The sequence below is a fragment of the Nansenia antarctica genome, assembly GCF_963989245.1.
Source record: "Nansenia antarctica genome assembly, chromosome: 6".
In the NCBI taxonomy this organism is placed as follows: domain Eukaryota; kingdom Metazoa; phylum Chordata; class Actinopteri; order Argentiniformes; family Microstomatidae; genus Nansenia; species Nansenia antarctica.
Window position 1 is genome coordinate 59,930,342 of NC_137676.1, and position 20,555 is coordinate 59,950,896.

General features: G+C 46.7%; 4 protein-coding genes across 4 annotated transcripts in view; 2 read left to right on the top strand and 2 right to left on the bottom strand.

Moving 5' to 3' along the window:
• fnip2 (folliculin interacting protein 2) overlaps nt 1-6,870 on the top strand; it is a gene marked incomplete at its 5' end in the record, with an annotated part of 8,229 nt that extends 1,359 nt beyond the window's left edge. Inside the window, 11 exons of the mRNA XM_080533455.1 lie at nt 37-108; nt 1,520-1,631; nt 1,886-2,189; nt 2,479-2,567; nt 2,716-2,862; nt 2,981-3,144; nt 3,370-4,012; nt 4,172-4,328; nt 5,431-5,631; nt 6,053-6,168; nt 6,275-6,870. Of these exons, the coding sequence (XP_080389581.1) occupies nt 37-108; nt 1,520-1,631; nt 1,886-2,189; nt 2,479-2,567; nt 2,716-2,862; nt 2,981-3,144; nt 3,370-4,012; nt 4,172-4,328; nt 5,431-5,631; nt 6,053-6,168; nt 6,275-6,353 (2,084 nt within the window). The 3' untranslated portion in view covers nt 6,354-6,870. The remainder of the gene's footprint in view (nt 1-36; nt 109-1,519; nt 1,632-1,885; nt 2,190-2,478; nt 2,568-2,715; nt 2,863-2,980; nt 3,145-3,369; nt 4,013-4,171; nt 4,329-5,430; nt 5,632-6,052; nt 6,169-6,274) is intronic.
• The window catches only part of LOC308160752 (kelch-like protein 10), a gene marked incomplete at both ends in the record, with an annotated part of 125,048 nt that overhangs the window by 35,532 nt on the left and 68,961 nt on the right, over nt 1-20,555 (bottom strand). The gene's annotated exons all lie outside the window — the stretch shown is intronic.
• On the bottom strand, nt 7,041-11,390 carry pmm2 (phosphomannomutase 2). The gene is made up of 7 exons (XM_080534920.1): nt 11,249-11,390; nt 10,019-10,130; nt 9,074-9,150; nt 8,686-8,877; nt 8,346-8,421; nt 7,983-8,098; nt 7,041-7,673 (listed from the first exon to the last, which is right to left on the bottom strand). The coding sequence occupies exons 1-7, from the start codon at nt 11,321-11,323 to the stop codon at nt 7,569-7,571; spliced, it is 753 nt and encodes a 250-aa protein (XP_080391046.1). The 5' UTR covers nt 11,324-11,390; the 3' UTR covers nt 7,041-7,568.
• On the top strand, nt 11,673-17,954 carry LOC308160991 (dihydropteridine reductase-like). The gene is made up of 7 exons (XM_080534921.1): nt 11,673-11,833; nt 12,936-13,028; nt 13,216-13,312; nt 13,552-13,692; nt 14,582-14,690; nt 16,113-16,196; nt 17,586-17,954. The coding sequence occupies exons 1-7, from the start codon at nt 11,741-11,743 to the stop codon at nt 17,683-17,685; spliced, it is 717 nt and encodes a 238-aa protein (XP_080391047.1). The 5' UTR covers nt 11,673-11,740; the 3' UTR covers nt 17,686-17,954.

The following is a 20,555-nucleotide window of genomic DNA, read 5'->3' on the forward strand; positions in this document are numbered from 1 at the left end:
TGTGTGTGTGTGTGTGTGTGTGTGTGTGTGTGTCAGCCCACAGTACTCCTGTAGACATGCCTGGTCGAGGTCTCTGTGAGGATGGAGACAGTGGCATCGCCCGCTCAGGTACCACACACACACTCCCCTGTTACCACGGCAGCTTCACGCTGCTTCACGCTGTTAGCAGGTCAGCATGTAATCTAATGATGACGTTAGTAGTTAGATCGTAGATCATTTACTAACTAGGGGAGCCATCTACAAGGAGAGAAGTTAACCTGGGGAATCATCTGGCCAATAACTGTTGAACTTCTTTATTTATCCTTGAGTGGAAATGACTTTCTCACAGCAGCAAGATGTAAAAGAGTATGGGGGATAAAAAGACACATACTAGAATCTAGTAACTAGATAATGAATGAAAATAGAGAATAAATAGAATAGAAATAGGGAATAAATAGAGGGGACACAACAGTACAGTACAGACTGAAAGAGAAATACAGTTACGCATATTAAGAGCATTGTTAAAACATTTTTTACAGTCAGTGTGAGGTCAGAATAAGTGCTCTATAGTAGTCCATGAACACAGTGCTCTTCAGTCCATTAGAGGTGTCCATCGTGGGCCTCGTGGACCACCGTGCCACCTGGCGGAGTCACCACAGCTGGCGGCGTGATACAGCCTGATGGCTGATGGGAAGACGGAGCGTCTGAAGCGCTCCTACGAGCACCTGGGCAGGATGAGGCGGCCGCTGAATGCTTTTAAGGTTGACTACCTCCTCATGCATGGGGCTGGGAGGGGTTCCCCAGGATGTTACAGATCTTGGACCTCATCCTCCTCTCCGCCACCTCCTCCAGGCTGTCCAGACGCAGTCCTACAACAGAGGCCTCCTACAACAGAGGCCGCCATCCTCAACGTGTTTAGTTCACCTGCAGCGGTGCCTCCTCCCCGGCACGCAACTGCAAAGAATGTTGCACTGGCCACCGCCACAAAGGATCTGAGCCGCCTCAGGAAGTCCAGCTGCTTTGCCCCTTCCTGTAGAGCACCACAGTTATGCATTAGTGCTGCGTCATTAGGGAACAGTGTTACCTTTCCTGACTCTGCCTTGTGACGTTTTGTCAGGAAGGCTCAGGGGAGTTTTCTCCACTGTATTGCTAGCTCCAGGGCCAGAATGCCTTGTCTCACGCTATGGGGCAATACCAACAACTATCTTGAACATATCCACTGCAAATGATTGGTCAAATTCTGGTCCAGGCGTGTTCTTAAGTATAACTGTCATTTATTCTGCTTCTTAACACGTTAACAAAAGAAACAATGGGCGAGCAAAACAAGACCTATCACCACTGAACAGTCGTCGCAAGTTGACTGAGTTTTCACCCGACTTTCCACCACACAGCAACATCATACGTAACAGCACTACACAACCCATAATGCCTTTCACATAAACACTCTTATTTCCCCAACTACAGGGCTGCGTCTCAATGACTCTGAAGTGGCTTCCTCTCTCCCTTTATAACCTCCGACCTTTCTCTGACCCACCCACAGCCTCTCTGGCCACGCCCCTGGCCTCTCCTGGCTCCACCCCCTCCTCCAGCTCCTCCTATCAGCGGCGACTCCAACGCAGCTACAACACCAGCCTGGAACACCACACTCCCCGGTACACACTCTCTCACACACTCTCTCTCTCTATCTGTCTGTCTCTCTCTCTCTCTCTCTCTCTCTCTCTCTCTCTCTCTCTCTCTCTCTCTCTCTCTCTCTCTCTCTCTCTCTCTTTCTCTCTTTCTATCTCTCTCTCTCTCTCTGTCTCTCTCTCTCTCTCTCTCTCTCTCTCTCTCTCTCTCTCTCTCTCTCTCTCTCTCTCTCCCTCTCTCTCTCCCTCCCTCTCTCTAACCCTTGTTATGTGTGCTTTAGGGGCAGTGAGGAGAGGTTCAGCCAATCAGACGAGAGTTGTAACTCCGCCGGTCCCGCCGTGGCGCGGAGGAGGATGATTGCCCTCAGCGTCGTCATCACGCTGCCGGACACGGAGGACGACACACACTCACCTCTGCACGACAGAGAGGACACAAACGCCACGCCGTCGGATAGACAGGAGGACACACACACCACACCGCCGTCGGACAGAGAGGAGGACACGCACACCTTCACGCACTTCTTCTTCTCTCACTTCCCGCTGATCGAGGCCCACATCAACAAGCTCAAGATGGCCGTGGAGAGGGTACGCTGGGAGGGTGTGTGTGTGTGTGTGTGTGTGTGTGTGTGTGTGTGGTTGTGGTTGTGTTATGGCCCTTTTCTCGATGGTTAGGAAGTCGATCCCCAGTTCTTAACCCAGACCCTGTCCTGTCCATAATCAGACCCAGTCCTGTACCACATAATCAGACCCAGTCCCAGACTCAGTTCTTAACCCTGACCCCAGTGCCAGACCCAGATCATGCATAGGTGGTCTTGAGTCGATGTGTATGTGTTCACTCAGTGTGTGTGTGTGTGTGTGTGTGTGTGTGTTCCAGGCCATGGTGTTGTGTCGTCAGGTGTGTGAGTCGGGCCAGAGGCTGCAGGTGTATGTGACCCGGGTCATGGACGCTTTGTCAGAGTTCAGGTGAGAGGGCGTAGCCGTGGAAACCAATACAATAACAGTAGTACAATAACTGATAGGCCGACTGTTTGCATTCTCATTATAACTCTGTATGTGTGTGTGTGTGTGTGTGTGTGTGTGTGTGTGTGTGTGTGTGTGTGTGTGTGTGTAGGACAGCAGTGTGGAACCTCTACATGGCCCCACGGATCTCGGAGCCCGTCTGGCTGACCATGGTTTCCCAGGGTGCAGAGCGAGGCCCGCTGTGTCAGCGCTTCCTCCAAGAGCTCAGCTTGCTGATGGACACCAGCAGCAAGAGCCAGTGAGAGACACACACACACACACACACACACACAGTATTTGACACACAGACATAAATATAGTAAAAAAATAAGATGGGTATTCATGGCGTGTGTGTGCGTGCGTGTGCGTGCGACCAGGTTCCTCTCTTCTCTCCTGACTGCTGTCCTCACTCATCACCTGGCCTGGATTCCAACCGTAACCCCTAGCAACCAGCCTCCATTCACAGACCTCTGTGAGGAACGCACCAGCCAATCAGTGGACATGCTGGCTCACCCCTACAACCCCCTGTGGGCTCAGCTGGGTGAGTGGCCTGGTTCTATTATAGTCCTTCAACTCTCACACACACACACTCCCACACTCCCACACACACACTCACACACACACACACACACACACACACACACACACACACACTCACACACACACACACACACACACACACTGACACAGCAAGGCAGTTGGGTTATTCATGATATATATCTGTGTGTGTGCGTGTGTGTGTGTGTGTGTGTGTGTGTGTGTGTAGGTGACCTGTACGGAGCGCTGGGCAGCCCGGTGCGTGTGTGTCGTACGGTGGTGGTGGGCAGGAGGAGGGACCAGGTGCAGCGCCTCCTCTACGTCCTCTCCTACTTCATCCGCTGCTCTCACCTGCAGGAGTACACACCCTCCGTGAGCCCGCACACACACCTCCACACACACCCTCCCGCACACACCCCTCCCACGGACCGCTCCGGCCTCGACACCACCATTCCCCCGGAGAAAGGAGAGCCGGAGCAGTCGGAATACGTCGTCGTTTCGTGCCCCCAGGGACAGCCTATCACAGGGGGGCTGGGGGAGGGACAGGGAGAGGAGCCTCAGGGGGAGGACTTCCTGGTCTGCGGTCTGGAGACACGCCCACCGGAGACAGACAGGGGGGGAGGGGAGGGGGAGGGCAGGGGGGAGGAGAGGGAGGAGACAGGACAGACGGACAGTGGGGGACCCTGTGGGTTTGGGGGTCTGGATCAGGGGCCGTGTGGCATGCGGGCGAGGAGCAGCAGAGGGCGCCCCCGGAGGCGAGGGGAGGATCTGCCGCGGAACGAGAGTTCGGACAGCGCCCTGGGAGACAGCGGCGACGAGACACTACTGCGGCAACAGAGCACAGGGGAGGAGCTAGAGCTGCCCCTGCCCAGGTAACCACAGAAACAACAACACAAGAAAAGTGTGTGTGTGTGTGTGTGTGTGTGTGTGCGCGTATGTGTTAGGCTTGCGGCAGTGTTTTGGACCTGTGTGTCTGTATGTGTCTGTGTGAGATTGTGTGATTGTGATTTTGACCTGTGTGTGTGTGTTAGGTTTGAGGCGGTCAGCGCTCCGTGTGTGTGTGATTTTGGCCGTTCCTTGCTGGGGGGGTTCAGCCCACACTACCTGGCCGACTTCGCCCTCCACGGTACCGCCTCCGACGAACGCTTGCTGCAATGCCTCATGGGGGATCTGGAGCATGCTGTCCTGGTGAGTGACATCATCACTGGGCGACACAGTAGTCCAACTCTTTACCCTGTCACCCTGATGTACGCCCTCAATCCCTCCTCTCACGGATTAAAAAAGATGCAGGAAATATCTTCTTAACTGCCTCTTGCTCATGCTTACACCAATCCATTGCTTTTAAAACAATGAACAACGCAGGCAAAGAATTAGACATTTGAATGATTTCACATTTTCCCTATTCTATACCAATAGCATTTTTTTCCCTTCATTGAGAGTAAATAGATAGGTACCTTATTGATCCCTGGGGGTAAATTCAGGTGTTAAGAGCAGCTCAGACCACAAAACAACAACAACATAAAGTGACAATTGAATAATAGGCTAAAATAAAAATACAAAATAAAGGTAGACCAATATACATTTGGAACCCTATATACAGTAGGTAAGATTTAACATCCCCCAGCCTGACTCTGATCACCCAGATCAATTTATTGTGGCAGGCAGATATAATAATATAATATAATATATATGTAACAGGTTCGGGCACAGAGGGAGACAGACAATAGGCTGGGTAGTTTTACGAACGGGTTTTATTTCGGGAACAGCTGTTTTGGAGTTCAGTCTGGCTGAGCCTTGCTCAGGCAAGAACGTCTCTGCCCGCTTCTAGCCCGACCCTTTCGGTCGCGGCTCCCCTGCAGCGCTCGTCCGTCCCTCGGCACCTGACACTCCGCTGCTTCTCCGTTCTGGTATACTCCGTTCTGGTATACTGGTTTCCTCGTTACTCCGTCCTTGGGCTACTCAGTCCGACTACCGCCTTCTGGAGAACAAAGCCACACGTTAAGAGCGCGCGTTGATGAGGATCCAATTGGCATCAGCCGATGCCAATTGGACCCTCATCCCTTCACCAACTGTCCTATAGCTCCCCCTGCCGGTCGGAACGCGTCATGTTCCCCACAATATATAATAATAATAATATGTTGTTATTTACAGCATATAGGAGATATGCATTTCTTAATTTGAGACAGGGCCTATATCTGCTTCTAACACTCAAACATATTGGTTACAAGTGTGAACCAAGCGCGTGCTAAGAGCGTGTTCCTGGCATGTGAAATGTGTGTTGTGTGTGCAGTACCCGGTGTTGGACGAGCCGGTGGCGGAGGCGGTGTGTGTGGTGGCGGACGTGGAGCGAGTGTGTGTGCAGGTGGCCAGTAGCCAGCGGAGGACCAGTGGGCCCAGACGTCTGGGGCCTGACGTCCGTCCTTCCAGCCTGGTGTCCAACCTGCTCCTCTCTACTGTCCAACTACACAGGCTGGGTCTGGGGCCCGAATATGTAAGAACTCACATACTCTATCTCTCTCTCTCTCTCTCTCTCACACAGACATACACACACACACACACACTCTATCTGTCTCTCTCTCTTTCTCACACACACACACACACACATACACACACACACTATCGGTCTCTCTCTCTCTCTCTCACACACACACACACTATCTCTCTCTCTCTCTCTCTCTCTCTCTCACACACACACATACACACACATACGCACACACACACACACAGACTATCTCTCTCTCTCTCTCACACACACACACACACAGACTATCTCTCTCTCTCTCTCTCTCTCTCTCACACACACACACACACAGACTATCTCTCTCTCTCTCACACACACACACACACACACACACACACTCACACACACTCACACTCACACTCTCTGACTGTGTTCTGTCTGTCCTCTGTAGTGTATTAGTCACTTGGAGGACCACCTCCAGGAGCTGTATTTCCGGAGCAGACTGCTAGCGGAGCACCTGAGAGGACACACACGCATCAGCACCAAGGAGCTAGCCTTGGATCTCGGGTGAGGACACACACACACACACACACACACCTACACACACCTATTGTACATCATTAATAATCAAGGGTATACGTTTTTAATTTTGGATGTTCTCCTGTTCTCTCAGGGTCGAGTGTGATGACGTCCCTCTCCTTGCTGCTGTGGCCAGCACACACTCTCCCTACGTGGCTCAGGTTCTCCTCTAGAACCCGGTGCTCTGGACCCCAAACACTGTCCAACCAAGTGCTTTAGAACCCAGCCTTCTAGAACCCTGAACTGAAATGTTCCAAAACTCTGAACTGAACTTCAGGACAGGACTGCTGAAAGGGAGAGGGAGGACAAGGAGATGTGGCCCTCTGTCCCTCCCCCATGTCTGTTTTCATGTTGCTGTTTTACACTGTGGTTTCTACAAAGGGATGCAAGAGGAGTGTTTGAGTGAAAGTTTACATGAAGGTCTGAAGAGAGAGAAAGAGAGGTCTGTTGTTAGGTCTGGAGTGTGTGTGTATGTCTGTCTGGTGAGTGTGTGTGTGTGTGTGTGTCTGTCCGTGTGTCCGTCCGTCTGTCTGGTGAGTGTGTGTACGTGTACTTGTGTACCTGAGGTTGAAATCTTACCCACCTCTTGACCGTCTCCTGACCTATTGAGATGGAAACACTTCAGTGTTTGTAGAAAGTGTCGAGAGAATCTGTATGTTTCCTGAGAGTGTATGAGGGACTGCCATTAAAGACCGAGGGTACCTTCATAGTTTAGACGTTTATTTAGAAACGGATCTGGATTCACATCATGTTGTGTTGCTTATGTACATGTTATGTTTGTAATGCTCATCATGGCCTCTGGCCTAATCCCAAACGTACCCCGAGCCCCTGACCCACCCTACTCACTACCCCTTAACCCTCAGTACTCAAAGTCCATGGGTACATCCCAATAGTATTATGAATGAATGAATGAATGGACTTTATTGTCATTGCTACAGTACAGGTACCAAACAACAAATTTAAGTGGTTTCCTCATCTTGTCTCGTCTCCGACATGCGCACGGACGGCGTAGTACACAAATGATCACCTGTACAATCCAGAACGTTCCAGGTAGATCACTTCCCTATTAATCACATGGCACTCCTGCTTCACGACTATGGCTGTGTTCCAATCCATAGGGATAATCCTGATTCCTTACACACTGCTCAGGGTGAATATGGCTGAATACCCTATGCAGTGAATAACTAACCCTCTTAAAACACACACAAACATTGGATGGATTGTATACTACTAGAACAGAGGAGAGGTTAAAAAAAAAAGGCTGATGTTTACTGTGAGCTGGCGTTGGCCAGCCTCAGTGTTGTGTGACCTTAGCGCAGAGGGAGAGGAGAGGAAGCCACTGTAGACTATTGGGATTGAGCCCTGATATGTGTGTCCCTCCTCTCTCCTCAGGAGAAGAAGAGCTGTTGGCAGATGCGTTGCGTATCCTCCGGACTGCCCACCTCGTGCCCCACGGTCCGGGGGTCGTCGTAGATCTCATAGTCGTTTCCGCCCTAACACACAAATGGTAGCACAGCATGCTAATGTTACAGTTGGGGTGGTTTCACAGCCAAAGCTTAAGACTTAAGACTAATTATCCTAGACTAAAAAGCATCTTCAATGGAGATTTTACATTGAAAGTGTGATTTATTCCAGGACTAGGCTGAAGCCTTGTCTGTGAAACAGAGGTATTACATTTGCAGGTAATGTACATTCACTTTAGCACATTAGCCAAAATGCTAACGTAAAGTCCATCAAGTTCCGTTAGCATGAGATGCTAATATTACATATAATAGTGTTTTATTAGCAATTATGCTACTCACTGGTTTGATTTTGTCTCCAAAGAAGTGGATGGTTTTGTAGGAATCCTTCTCTACGATACCCAGACAGTAGCGTTTATCCCAGCCCTCCGGGAACACGTCAAAACTGATCTGACCACCTTGATAGAGAGATAGAGAGACAGAAACAGAGGAAGCTGTATTCACACCTTGATGGAGAGACAGAGAGGAAGCTGTATTCCCAGCTGGGAAGTCCTGCTGGCGCTATGACCTGATGGAATAACAGAAGTCAGTCTCACCTACTGTATCTAGGTCAGGGTTGTTGTGGTCAGGGTGAGAGGTCAGAGTGAGAGGTCATGGTTATTGTGAGGGGTCAGGGGTCAAGAGTGGGTTACAGGTCAGACTCACCTATAGAGAAGGCCAGGCCTTTGCCTTTGAACTCCTCCCGCAGAACGGAGACAAACTTGTCTCTGATCAACTCCGTCTGTGGGAAGAATGGCGTGTCAATCAAACAGCTCATTCAGATGACACGTCAACAGCACACGCCCCTAACCACTGACTCAGTGTCAGATATAATGGTGGTGAATGTCATGATTGGCAGTAGAGGAATCTGATCAGAGACCAAAGGCTAAGGGCAACCAACTACGAGCCATGTGAGCACATAAACAGTGTCATCTTAGCATAAAAGAGAGAGGGAGAGAACATTGTGAAAGAGAGAGAGAGAGAGAAAATATCACCCCAGACTCACTTTATCAAGCTCATAGAACTCTATCCTCTCCTCTTGACTGCAGCTCCGACCGACAGGCGACACATTCAGCATTCCGTTACGGAACTCGATAAAGGTCCCCCTCTTCCGGGGCAGTTTGATCTTGGCGAGGTAGTTGAGGCAGAAGTTGATGAAGTCTTGGAGCAGCTCCTCCCCCATGTGTGCCTGAATGCTCTGAAACACCAATCACAGACAGAGGGCTCGGACAAAACGGCAATCAGAGATTAGGCTGCGTTCCATTTCCAACAGTTGTTTCCTCCCTTCTGTCCTCAGTCCCTCCCTCCCCTTCAGGCTGAGTCCACTGGGACGGTGAGGGCAGTAGCATCAGCAGCGTCGTCCTGTTGATCCAGCCAACGAGACGTTCTCTTACCTGCACCGATAGCAGCTGTCCCTCTTTATAGGCCACCAGTCCGTTCTCAGCAAAAACATAGTCCACCTTCTCCACCACTGAAGACACACGACAACACGGGACACACCACCGCATTACTCAAAGGGTCGTGTATAAGTACAGCCTGTGTGTGTGTGTGTGTGTGTGTTAGGGATGCTCCGATCTGGATTTTTGGGGCCGATACCGATCACCGATTTTTTTCCTCAAGATCAACCGATACCGATACCGATTTTTTTTTTAATACATAACTGTAGGCCTACTGACTGGATAGCCTACATATTTTTTGCTTTTTAGACAAGTTTTGATCCATTAGGCACCAAGCAAACGCAGACCCATTTTTATGGCATAGTAAAGGTCTGGCCTATCTCCCAGTTAGGGCCTGAAGCCCAAGTCAGTCGATATGGCTGTATAAAAGACATCATAAACGTGGCCTTCATGGTTTACATACTGTTACGTCCTCCTATGTTTTCTGTTCAGTTATCTGTCTTCCCCAGGAGGGGAAAAAAAAAAAAAAAAAACGGTTTTTGCGATCGGCCATTTTTGCCGATCACCGATCGAGTCATTTGGAGTGAAATCGGCCGATTTAAATCGGTGGCCGATAAATCGGAGCATCCCTAGTGTGTGTGTGTGTGTGTGTGTGTGTGTGTGTCAGATTTGTTGTGTTTGAGGGGGAAGTGTTGGAGCGTGGCTGAACAGGGTAAGTTGCACTCACATACAGGGAGGCTACAGTGTGATGACCTTTACAGAGCCCAGCTGAAAAAGGTCACCTGGGTTAAGCTAAATTCATCCTTACAGATCAGTTTCAACAGCCTCTCTGACACTGCCTCTCTCTTTATTTCATTCACATACTCTCTCTCTCTCTCTCTCTCTCTCTCTCTCTCTCTCTCTCTCTCTCTCTCTCTCACACACACACACACACACAGTTACCGTCATTCCCCAGTTGTTCTTTGATCTTATCATAGTCGGACCCCCCCACCACGCCGACACGCACGCGCTTCCGGAGCCGCTGCAAGAACTCGTCCATCCCCGGAGTCACGCGCTGGAACCGGACGGACACGATCATCAGACAGACAAAACAATGCAATGTCTGGGCTTACCATTGATACACATAGGGCCGGTTTCACAGACAAGGCTTAAGCCTAGTCCTAGACTAAAAAACATCTTCAATGGAGATTTCACATTGAAAGTGTGATTTAGTCCAGGACTAGGCTTAAGCCTTGTCTCTGAAACCGGCCCATTGAGGTTCCTACACACATACTACTCATCTCTAATGTCATTAGCCTAGAACAATTGACTGAGTGCAGCAACAGATCGTTCGGAGAACAGAACGGTGGAACAATCCACACTCGTATTTGAACTATCAGTGACCTGACTGACTGACAGGTTCATAGTGATCTGGACATTGGACAGTTTCATAGTGATCTGGACATTAGACAGTGTCATAGTGATCTGGACATTAGACAGTTTCATAGTGATCTGGACATTAGACAGTTTCATAGTGATCTGGACATTAGACAGTTTCATACATAGTGATCTGGACATTGGACAGTTTCATAGTGATCTGAACAATAGACAGTTTCATAGTGATCTGGACATTAGACAGTTTCATAGTGATCTGGACATTAGACAGTTTCATAGTGATCTGGACATTAGACAGTTTCATAGTGATCTGGACATTAGACAGTTTCATAGTGATCTGGACATTGGACAGTTTCATAGTGATCTGACTCTGACTGACAGTTTCATAGTGATCTGACTCTGACTGACAGGTTCATAGTGATAACACTATGTGCAATATGACACCCTAGGGTACATAAGGTTGCAGAGAATAGGAAATGTTAGAATAGGTATAGCATAGCATAGAGTACAGCACAGTGTTTTATTTGTACGGTATAGTATAGTGGATAGTGTACATAGCCTTTATTTATGTAAACCAGCTCCTTTCCCTTCTTGTTTTTTAGTTTTTTTTCTTTCCTAGCACCAGGGGAGCCCCCCCCTCGTTGTTTGGTACCTGTACTATAGCAATGACAATAAAGACCATTCATTCATTCATTCATTCATTCATTCATTCATCTGACTCTGACTGACAGGTCCATAGTGATCTGGACATTGGACACTTTCCTTCCTCCACTGGAATGAAGTCATCTCTGAACTCACCTGTCGCGCGGCTGTCAGTGTGCCGTCTACATCAAACAAACAGAGCGTAGTTGTGTCCATAGCCGTGTCGGTCATGTTCTTTATAAAGATCACAGTAGTTAGTTAGTTTGTATGGAGGACGAACGCCGTCAGCTGAGTTGTATCGCTGACTGCACTGAAAGGCGACAGGCGGAAGAAAAGTACAGTAGTGTAACGTCACCTCGAGTGTGTACACGGAAGTGAATTTCGTTTTTATCCAATCACAGTGGGATATCACTGTGCTTGTTCCCGCCTGTGGGCGTGGCTTCAGAACAGAGATCAACCATTGGTCCGAGGCTTCAGAAAAATAGAGTAGCCATTGGTCCGCCGCGCAGAGGGCGGGCGCTGCGTCTGTTTACGACACACTTACTGGGTGGGTGAAGCACAAAGTCCACATATCGAGGTAGACTACTTAAAACATTGTGTTTTGCTTTTGGACAGCGTTCACATAGTATTTAAAAAGACCAGATCGGTATGTCGGCCGCAGAAGCACACAGAGTCATCATTTACGGGGGAAAAGGGGCCTTGGGGGCGGCGTGTGTGCAGCATTTCAAGTCCAAGAACTGGGTGAGTGCTATTATTATTATATGTGACAGACAGAGACACGTGCTTCTGTTCCCAGATCCACTCTGATCACTTTCAGGATCTGAGGTCGTTTATGTCTACGGAGGCCAGAGTTATGTTTTAATAGTTTGTGAGACGGTTGTTCGATACATGCATGATATTATCCATCGATTCTTACGCCATCGTAGCCCCAAAATATAACGCTGTTTCACTCCAATCTAAACTTAAATGACACACAATAGAAATGTAAACACTGTATAGGTTTTATATTATCCTTTAAACCCCTTGATGTCACAGATTGTCAGTTACAAAGAGGCTTCTCTCTCTCGAGTTGCAAAGAACAATCCATAGACTGAAACAGAAAAACACTGAATTTCAGGTTTCTGCAAGAAATGACAACCCAGCAAATTCAAATTCAAATTGTATTCATAACATAGCCTACACAATATACAAGTATAATATGCAGTGAAATGCTTTGTGTACCCGTCCGGCGATAAACATTTTTTTTTTTATCAGACGAGCGATTTAAAAGATTAATTTCTCATGTGATTGCAGGGTCAAAAGTGCAAAGTGCAGTGGCAGACTGGCAGTACATTTTTGATCTGATATGGAGGTGTGTCTGTATGTGCTAAGCATAGTCCTCATTCAGCAGGCGGATGGCCTGAGGGAAGAAGCTCTTCCTCATCCTCTCTGTTTTTACCCTCAGGCAGCGATAACGCCTCCCTGAGGGCAACAGAGAGAAAAGTCTGTTGCTGGGGTGGCTGGGCCCCCTGAGGATTTTGTTGGCCTTGGACCTGCACCGTTGGCTATAGATGTCCTGCAGGTTGGGGAGGGTGGTTCTAGTAGTTTGTTTTTATTCAGCGATAAAGTGCGGCAGTGTGTGTTTCTGGTTCAGTCAACTATGTCCAGTCCTTGCATCATGAGTTCTGTCTGTGAATTTGAGTGGTAACATTTCTCCAACCCCACCCATCAGCTTGATGTGGCAGGGCTGATGTTGTGATGTTTTTGGAATGATGGATAGTGGCCTTAACATACCACTGTCCAATGTCCTACCAATGCGGCTACCAATGTCCTATTTGCAGTGAGACTTGTCTTGTGTTGACAGTGGGTCGCATGTGTTGACCTCAGTGCCAACGAGGAGGCGAACGCCAACGTGGTGGTCGCACCGAGCGACTCCTTCACACAGCAGGCGGAGCAGGTAAGGAGGACTCACACACACCACACCTGGTGCAGAATACATATTTGATATAATCAGTGTATAGCTGATCATGCTTTTTACTATTCACAACAAAAACTGTTTCACCCAATGAAATCTGGCCCAGATGTTTCAACGTCAAGTTGAGATGATCGAAATGGGTGTTGTGTGTGTGTGTGTTGTTGCCTAGGTAACAGGGGATGTGTCCACGTTGCTAGGGGAGCAGAAGGTGGATGCCATCTTATGCGTGGCAGGAGGCTGGGCGGGCGGGAGTGCCAAGGCTAAAGGTTAAAGGTCAAACTTACAGGGGTCACACGCCAATCCTGTCACCCCCTGTTTTCTCCTTGTCTCATTTCTCCAACTCCATCCTCTTCTGAATCCTTAGTCTCTCTCTCTCTCTCTCTCTCTCTCTCTCTCTCTCTCTCTCTCTCTCTCTCTCTCTCTCTCACCCTCTCCTTGCTGAAAGGTTTTGATACAGTGCTTGATTAGCTCCATCCCCTCTTTCTTTCTCTCTCTCTTTCTCTAGTTCTCTATAAGAACTCTGACTTGATGTGGAAGCAGAGTGTGTGGACGTCCACCATCTCCAGTCACCTAGCAACCAAACACCTGAAGGAGGGGGGGCTGCTCACACTGGCGGGGGCCAAGGCCTCCCTGACCGGCACCCCAGGTACTACACAAACACACACAAACACACACAAACACACACACACACAAACAGTCAAACGGTCAAACCAGGATCAACACACACATTTGATGGCTCCATAGTTGTCGTTAAGAGTGGTTACTTTTCCCATGCCTCATTCCTCAGTTTATTATTTTAAAAACATCGAGGGCCTTGCATTGTATCTGTCCCTAACAGCACTGTGAGTGAATGACTGAGATTCTCAAAATAATTGAGAATGGAAGCTGTAGATTTCAGTTGGTGTTCAGAGAAGTGCATAAAGCAGGTGGATGAGATCAACCATCTCTCTATCCCTACATGCTCTTTTGATGCAAGGGTTTTCATCTAGAACAAAACAAAACTACAAAAGTACTGGACCTCACAAATAAAGTTCTTTATATATTGTATGTAATGTTTAATGGACCTAACGTGTGTTAATGACCACAAGTGTTGTGTTGACCACAAGAGGGCAGTGTTGTGTTGACCACAAGAGGACAGTGTTGTGTTGACCACAAGAGGGCAGTGTTGTGTTGACCACAAGAGGGCAGTGTTGTGTTGACCACAAGAGAGCAGTGTTGTGTTGACCACAAGAGAGCAGTGTTGTGTTGATGACAACAAGAGGGCAGTGTAACCATGGGGGTATTCCGTCAACATCGCTAAAGGAAAATCCAGGTTTATTTTGATATGTCTCACAAGACTCACAAAAAATAAGCCTGGATTTTCCTTTAGCGATGTTGGATTTTTAAATAAATCTTGACACACACTCACACACCCCATCTTCAATGCAGAGCTGTAGATTCCAGTTTGAGTCCAGAGGAATGCATCAAACAGGCTGATGTCTTTATTTATCTATCTGTCTCTCTATGTATCTCTCCATCCCTCTCTCTCTCTCCAGGTATGTTGGGGTATGGGATGGCGAAAGCGGCAGTCCACCAGCTGTGCCAGTCCCTAGCAGGGCCCAACAGCGGTCTCCCCCCAGGCTCTGCTGCTGTAGCCATACTGCCGTGAGTCTCACACACACACACACACACCAGGGTTTCCGTTAACCGGTAATTACCGGTCTTTGTCCGGTAATGTTTTTTGAAGTCCGACAAATTGAAAACTCGTCGGACAAAATGTCCGGTGAAAATAATTCCCTCTAAGCACAATTTGAATACAATTCGCTAAAGTTCACATTTTGTATTTTGTTAGATCATATCGCTGAAGTTTGTCTCCATCTTAGTGTAAATGTTGTCCGTTTCGTTTGTTATCCTTGTTATTGTGCGATAAAGTTAAGGCTTTCCGCTTCGGGCCACCATTCTCAGCTGAGCACCAAACACACACACACCCACACACACACAACACTGCCCGAGAGAGAAGGACCCGCCTCCTCCAGCCAGCCTATAGGCTAACCAAAGGGGGCGGGTCCTTCTCTCTCGGGCAGTGCCGCGCGTGCACGAGTGTGTTTGTGTCCGGTGCCCAGCTGAAAATGGTGGCTGAAGCGGAAAGCCTTAACTTTATCGCACAATAACAAGGATAACAAACGAAACGGACAACATTTACACTAAGATGGAGACAAACTTCAGCGATATGATCTAACAGCCGGTCTTCAGGACGACATACAGACCCGTATGAGCTTACAGGGCTATCCCCTAAGTATGATTTGACAAGCAGCTAAACGAAATGCCTTCCCAACCAGCGAGACCTGGGGGGTGTTCCATCAACGTCGCCAAAGGAAAACCTAGGCCCACTTCGCCAAGTCCCGCGAGACTCTTAAAAAGATCCAGGCATATCTTGATAGATCTCGCGAGACTTGTCAAAACAAGCCCAGACTTTCCTCCAGTGACGTCGATGGAACACCCCCCTGGTTATAGAAATGACGTTGTTTTATTGATAAAAAAAAAAGGGTAAAACTGGAAAGAGAAAATAGAAAACTCACATTAATCCCAAACAATTTAACAAACTTCAGTTAACGTAATGTGGAGTCCGTTCATTGATCGATGCTGTCTGTTCAGTTCCCAGTGAGGCGCCCGTTCAGCGCTGGACATAATGGCATAGCGTGCATGCGAATCATGTTATATTATTATATATTATATAGCTCGCATCTAATCGTATCGGATGAGAAATAGACATTAAATGGCATATATAGGCCGCTACACAACAGTAATCACCGCGACAAACAGCTATATTAGATTTTTTTTTTTTGATTTTTTTTTTGATTTTATTATTATATTTTAATATGATGACCGGAATAATTCACGTTTGTCCGGTAAATCGAAATCTTCCCGGACACGATGTCCGGCGGCAAATTTTTCTAACGGAAACCCTGACACACACACAGCAGAGCGTTAGAAGCCATCATCAGCCAACCCAATACAATGATACAGACACACAATCTTACACACACGCAACACACATCGTCATCCAATCCCCTCTCTGTTTCATAGTGTCACCTTGGACACACCCATGAACAGGAAGTTCATGCCAGACGCAGACTATTCTTCCTGGACACCGCTGGACTACGTTGCTGAGTAAGTGTCTTTGCCCAGCATGCAGTTGTAATGGTCCTATGAATGTGTGTGTGTGTGTGTGTGTGTGTCTGTGTGTGTGTGTGTGTGTGTGTCTGTGTCAGGGTTTCCGTTAACCGGTAATTACCGGTCTTTGTCCGGTAAATTGTGTTGAAGTCCGACAAATTGAAAACTCGTCGGACATAATGTCCGGTGAAAATAATTCCCTCTAAGCACAATTTGGCTTCGGGCCACCATTTTCAGCTGAGCACCAAACACACACACACTCATACACGCACAACACTGCCCGAGAGAGAAGGACCCGCCCCCTTTAGTTAGCCTGCCCGAGAGAGAAGGACCCGCCCCCTTTAGTTAGCCTGCCCGAGAGAGAAGGACCCGCCCCCTTTAGTTAGCCTATAGCCTATAGGCTAACTAAAGGGGGCGGGTCCTTCTCTCTCGGGCAGTGTTGTGTGTGTGTGTGTTTGGTGCTCAGCTGAAAATGGTGTCCCGAAGCGGAGCGGATAACAAACGAAACGGACAACATTTACACTATGGAGACAAACTTCAGCGATAGGATCTAACAGCCGGTCTTCAGGACGACATACAAAAACAGTTATGTTCTCCTCATTGTCATACTCCCGAGTCCGATTAAGTATGATTTGACAGGCAGCTAAACGAAATGCCTTCCCAACCAGCGAGACCTGGGGGGTATTCCATCAACGTCGCTAAAGGAAAATCCTGGCTTATTTTTGATAACTCTCCCGAGATTTATCGGAATATGCCTGTATATTTTTAGGAACCCTCGCGAGACTTTGTCAGACTAAACCTGGATTTTCTTTTAGCGATGTTGATGGAATACCCCCCTGGTTATAGAAATGACGTTGTTTTATTGATAAAAAAAAGGGTAAAACTGGAAAGAGAAAATAGAAAACTCACATTAATCCCAAACAATTTAACAAACTTCAGTTAACGTAATGTGGAGTCCGTTCATTGATCGATGCTGTCTGTTCAGTTCCCAGTGAGGCGCCCGTTCAGCGCTGGACATAATGGCATAGCACGCATGCGAATCATGTTATATTATTATATATTATATAGCTCGCATCTAATCGTATCGGATGAGAAATAGACATTAAATGGCATATATAGGCCGCTACACAACAGTAATCACCGCGACAAACAGCTATATTAGATTTGGAGAAAAAAAAATATGATTTTGATTAATTTTTTTTTTATTATATTTTAATATGATGACCGGAATATATCACGTTTGTCCGGTAATTCGAAATCTTCCCGGACACGATGTCCGGCGGCAAATTTTTCTAACGGAAACCCTGGTCTGTGTGTGTCTGAGAGTGAGAGCAGTGATGTTAAGGTGGTGTGTGTGTAGTGATGGTCCTGCGATGTGTATTCTAGATTGTTCTACGGCTGGGCAACAGGAGACAACCGGCCCACCTCGGGGACTCTGATGCAGCTGGAGACGTCACAGGGCAAGACAGAGGCCACACCCTTGTAGCTGTGTGACTGGTTTCATAACCACTTGCTCATGTGCAAACTGCCAATTCTGAGGATTGAGTTCCTTATAACACTACCTTGAACCACAATTGTGTTTATGTATGTGTGAGAAAGAGATCGGCCATTAATGACTTATGAAGAAGTTTTGTTTGACTTGCAGATGTATTACTCTAGTAGTGTAAGTGTAAACAGTGTATGTTGCAAACAATCCATATTCTCTTACAGCTGATCTGACTACCTGTTTAACAGACAATAAACGTATGTTCTTTAGAAGCAGCTCTGTTTTCATTTCAATTAAAGGGGCACTACACTATTTGTTCTACCTCATCCATCATCTCCAGCACCATAGCAGTGTACATTTTCTGTAGAAAATTGCAATTTTCCTCTGCAATATTTTGTGCCACAAAACCACACTTTACAACTACACTTCTTCACACTTTATGCTGCATTTGCCTTTGTAGATTTTGTTGCGGAAGTTGCAGAAAAAAAAAAAAAAGCACAATTGAGGAATACAGCTATGAGGAATAGACCAGTGACTGGGTTTGAACTCATCATATTGTGTACATGTGGCAAGATGCTACCAGTCTCCTATACTTTTGAATACTTTTGTATCAACCCTTGCGGTGCAATACATAATGGCTTGGTGCCTTAATGGTACCATGCCCTGCAGAGACTGTGTTCAATTCTCACCTCTTGTGCTTTAGATTTCTGTCCATAGTGTTTGGTGTTAAATACACCTAGTGAAACGCCTCAACTTGAATGTTTCCTCAAAAGAAAAGAAAACTGCTGAAAGAAGACTGCCCTCCTGTGGCCACCTGTCTCAAGTGAACATGAATAAAGAACGTGTGTCTAATGTCTTCAGGGGTTGTTACCTTGGTATATAATAATAAAGACAACAATGTAGCAAAGCAAGTGGTGGGTTTCTTACTCCCCATTATCTCAAATCATCCATGTGGCATTTCTGCCACACAGTGTTACGCACTCAATCAATTAGACCTATCCAGATGAATCTGATCTAATGCAACAATCACCAGGATAGAGACAGTTAGCATATCTAGCTCTAACAGTGAGTCTATGGGGAACCAAACTCTCAAAACTGACCACTTGTTTTAGATCTTTATCTACCTCCAGTCAATGGATGGGTTCATCATTAGAGCGGATTCATCTGGATTGACTTGACTTGAGAAACATGTTATCAAAATGTGTTTTTGTTTTTTTCACTTGGGGACATGGAGATGTCAAACTTGGGATAATGAAATCCATGAGGCAATAGCTGTGGATTCAGCCAATCCAGATGAATCAGGTCTAATGATGAACCCATCCGTTGACTGGAGGTAGTTACAGATCAAGAGCATGTTTGGAACATGCTTTTGAATACATTTCTCAAACTTCAGACAGGAGAGAGGAACACACCTGGTGATATTCAACAGCAGAGATAGAGAGAGAGATTATAAAAAACATATTATTGTATTTATTCCACATAAAGCCTTTTGCCACAAGTGTATTTTAATCAAATGGGGTAAAACTTTTTCTAGACGCAAGGCTAGGATTTTAGACAATAATTTTTGGTCGGAGTTGAGTAGAGGGTCTATCTATATGAAGCACATTTCTCAGGGCATTTCCCTTTTGTTAAAATAAGGGAGATGTTAGCCTCTCTGAGAGAGTGTGGTAAGATGCCATTTTCAAATGAGTGGTTTAACATTGCTAGGAGTGGGTCTAAAAGAATGTGGCTGAACTCTTTATACAATTCACAGCCAATCCTATCGGGCCCTGCGGCCCTACCAGAGGACATAGAATTCAAGGCATGCAGTGCCTCCTCTCTTGCGATTGCGGCGTCGAGTTGTAATTTCTGCTCGCCGGTTACTTGTGGAAGTTTTAAATTGGAAAAGAAAGCGTTCATGAGGGTAGGGGCATCGTCAGGTTGTTCAGATTTGTAGAGATTGCTATAGAACAATGCAAACTCCCTGTTGATAGTTTTGGAGTCAAAGGATCTAGCTCCCTCATGACTTATCACTGAGGTGATGGTTTGAGAATTAGCCCTCTTTTTGGTAAGATTAGAAAGAAGCTTTCCAGGCTTGTCCCCAGATTCATACATTTCCTGCCTAACATATTTGAGGGAGTGTTCAGCATCTTGAATAAGTAGGGTGTTTAGTGCAACTCTAGTGGCTGTCACTTCCCGAAGTACATTTGCACTTGGGGTTAATACATAGGATTTCTCCAGATCTGTTAGTTTAGATTCAAGAAGTTTACACTGTTCATTCTTTTTACGTCTTCTAGAAGCCTCAAATGACATAATCAAACCTCTAGAGAATGCTTTGCAGGTTTCCCATAGAATAGAGGGATTATTCATAGAAAGTGAATTGATGGAGTAGAAAATCTTAAATTCTGAAGTAAAATAAGAGATAAACTGGTTATCCTTCAATATAGAGGGTTTAAATCTCAAGCGCCTAAACAAGGCCCTATCCTCTGTTAGGGAGTACACCATAAAAATTGGGGCGTGGTCCGACAGTTTAATGTTACCCATAGAGCAAGAGGAAATTAGAAATAATTTAGATGATGGTATGAAAAAATAGTCAATTCTGCTATAGCTTTTGTAATGCGAAAAAAATGTAAATTTTAGGTCATTAGGGTAGAGTGTCCTCCAGACATCTGAGAATCCGTTGTCCTGACAAAGTGAGTTAAGCATTTTAGCTTGTCTAGATGGAGGGGAGGAGCTAGAGGGGAGTTTATTAATCCCTGGGTTTAGATGACAATTAAAGTCTCCTCCGACAATTAGGTCACCAGATGCCAGTACAGTGAATTCGGCAAAGATATTTGATTAAAAAAATCAGGAGAGTAGCCTGTGGGCAGTAGATATTCAAAAAGGAGAAC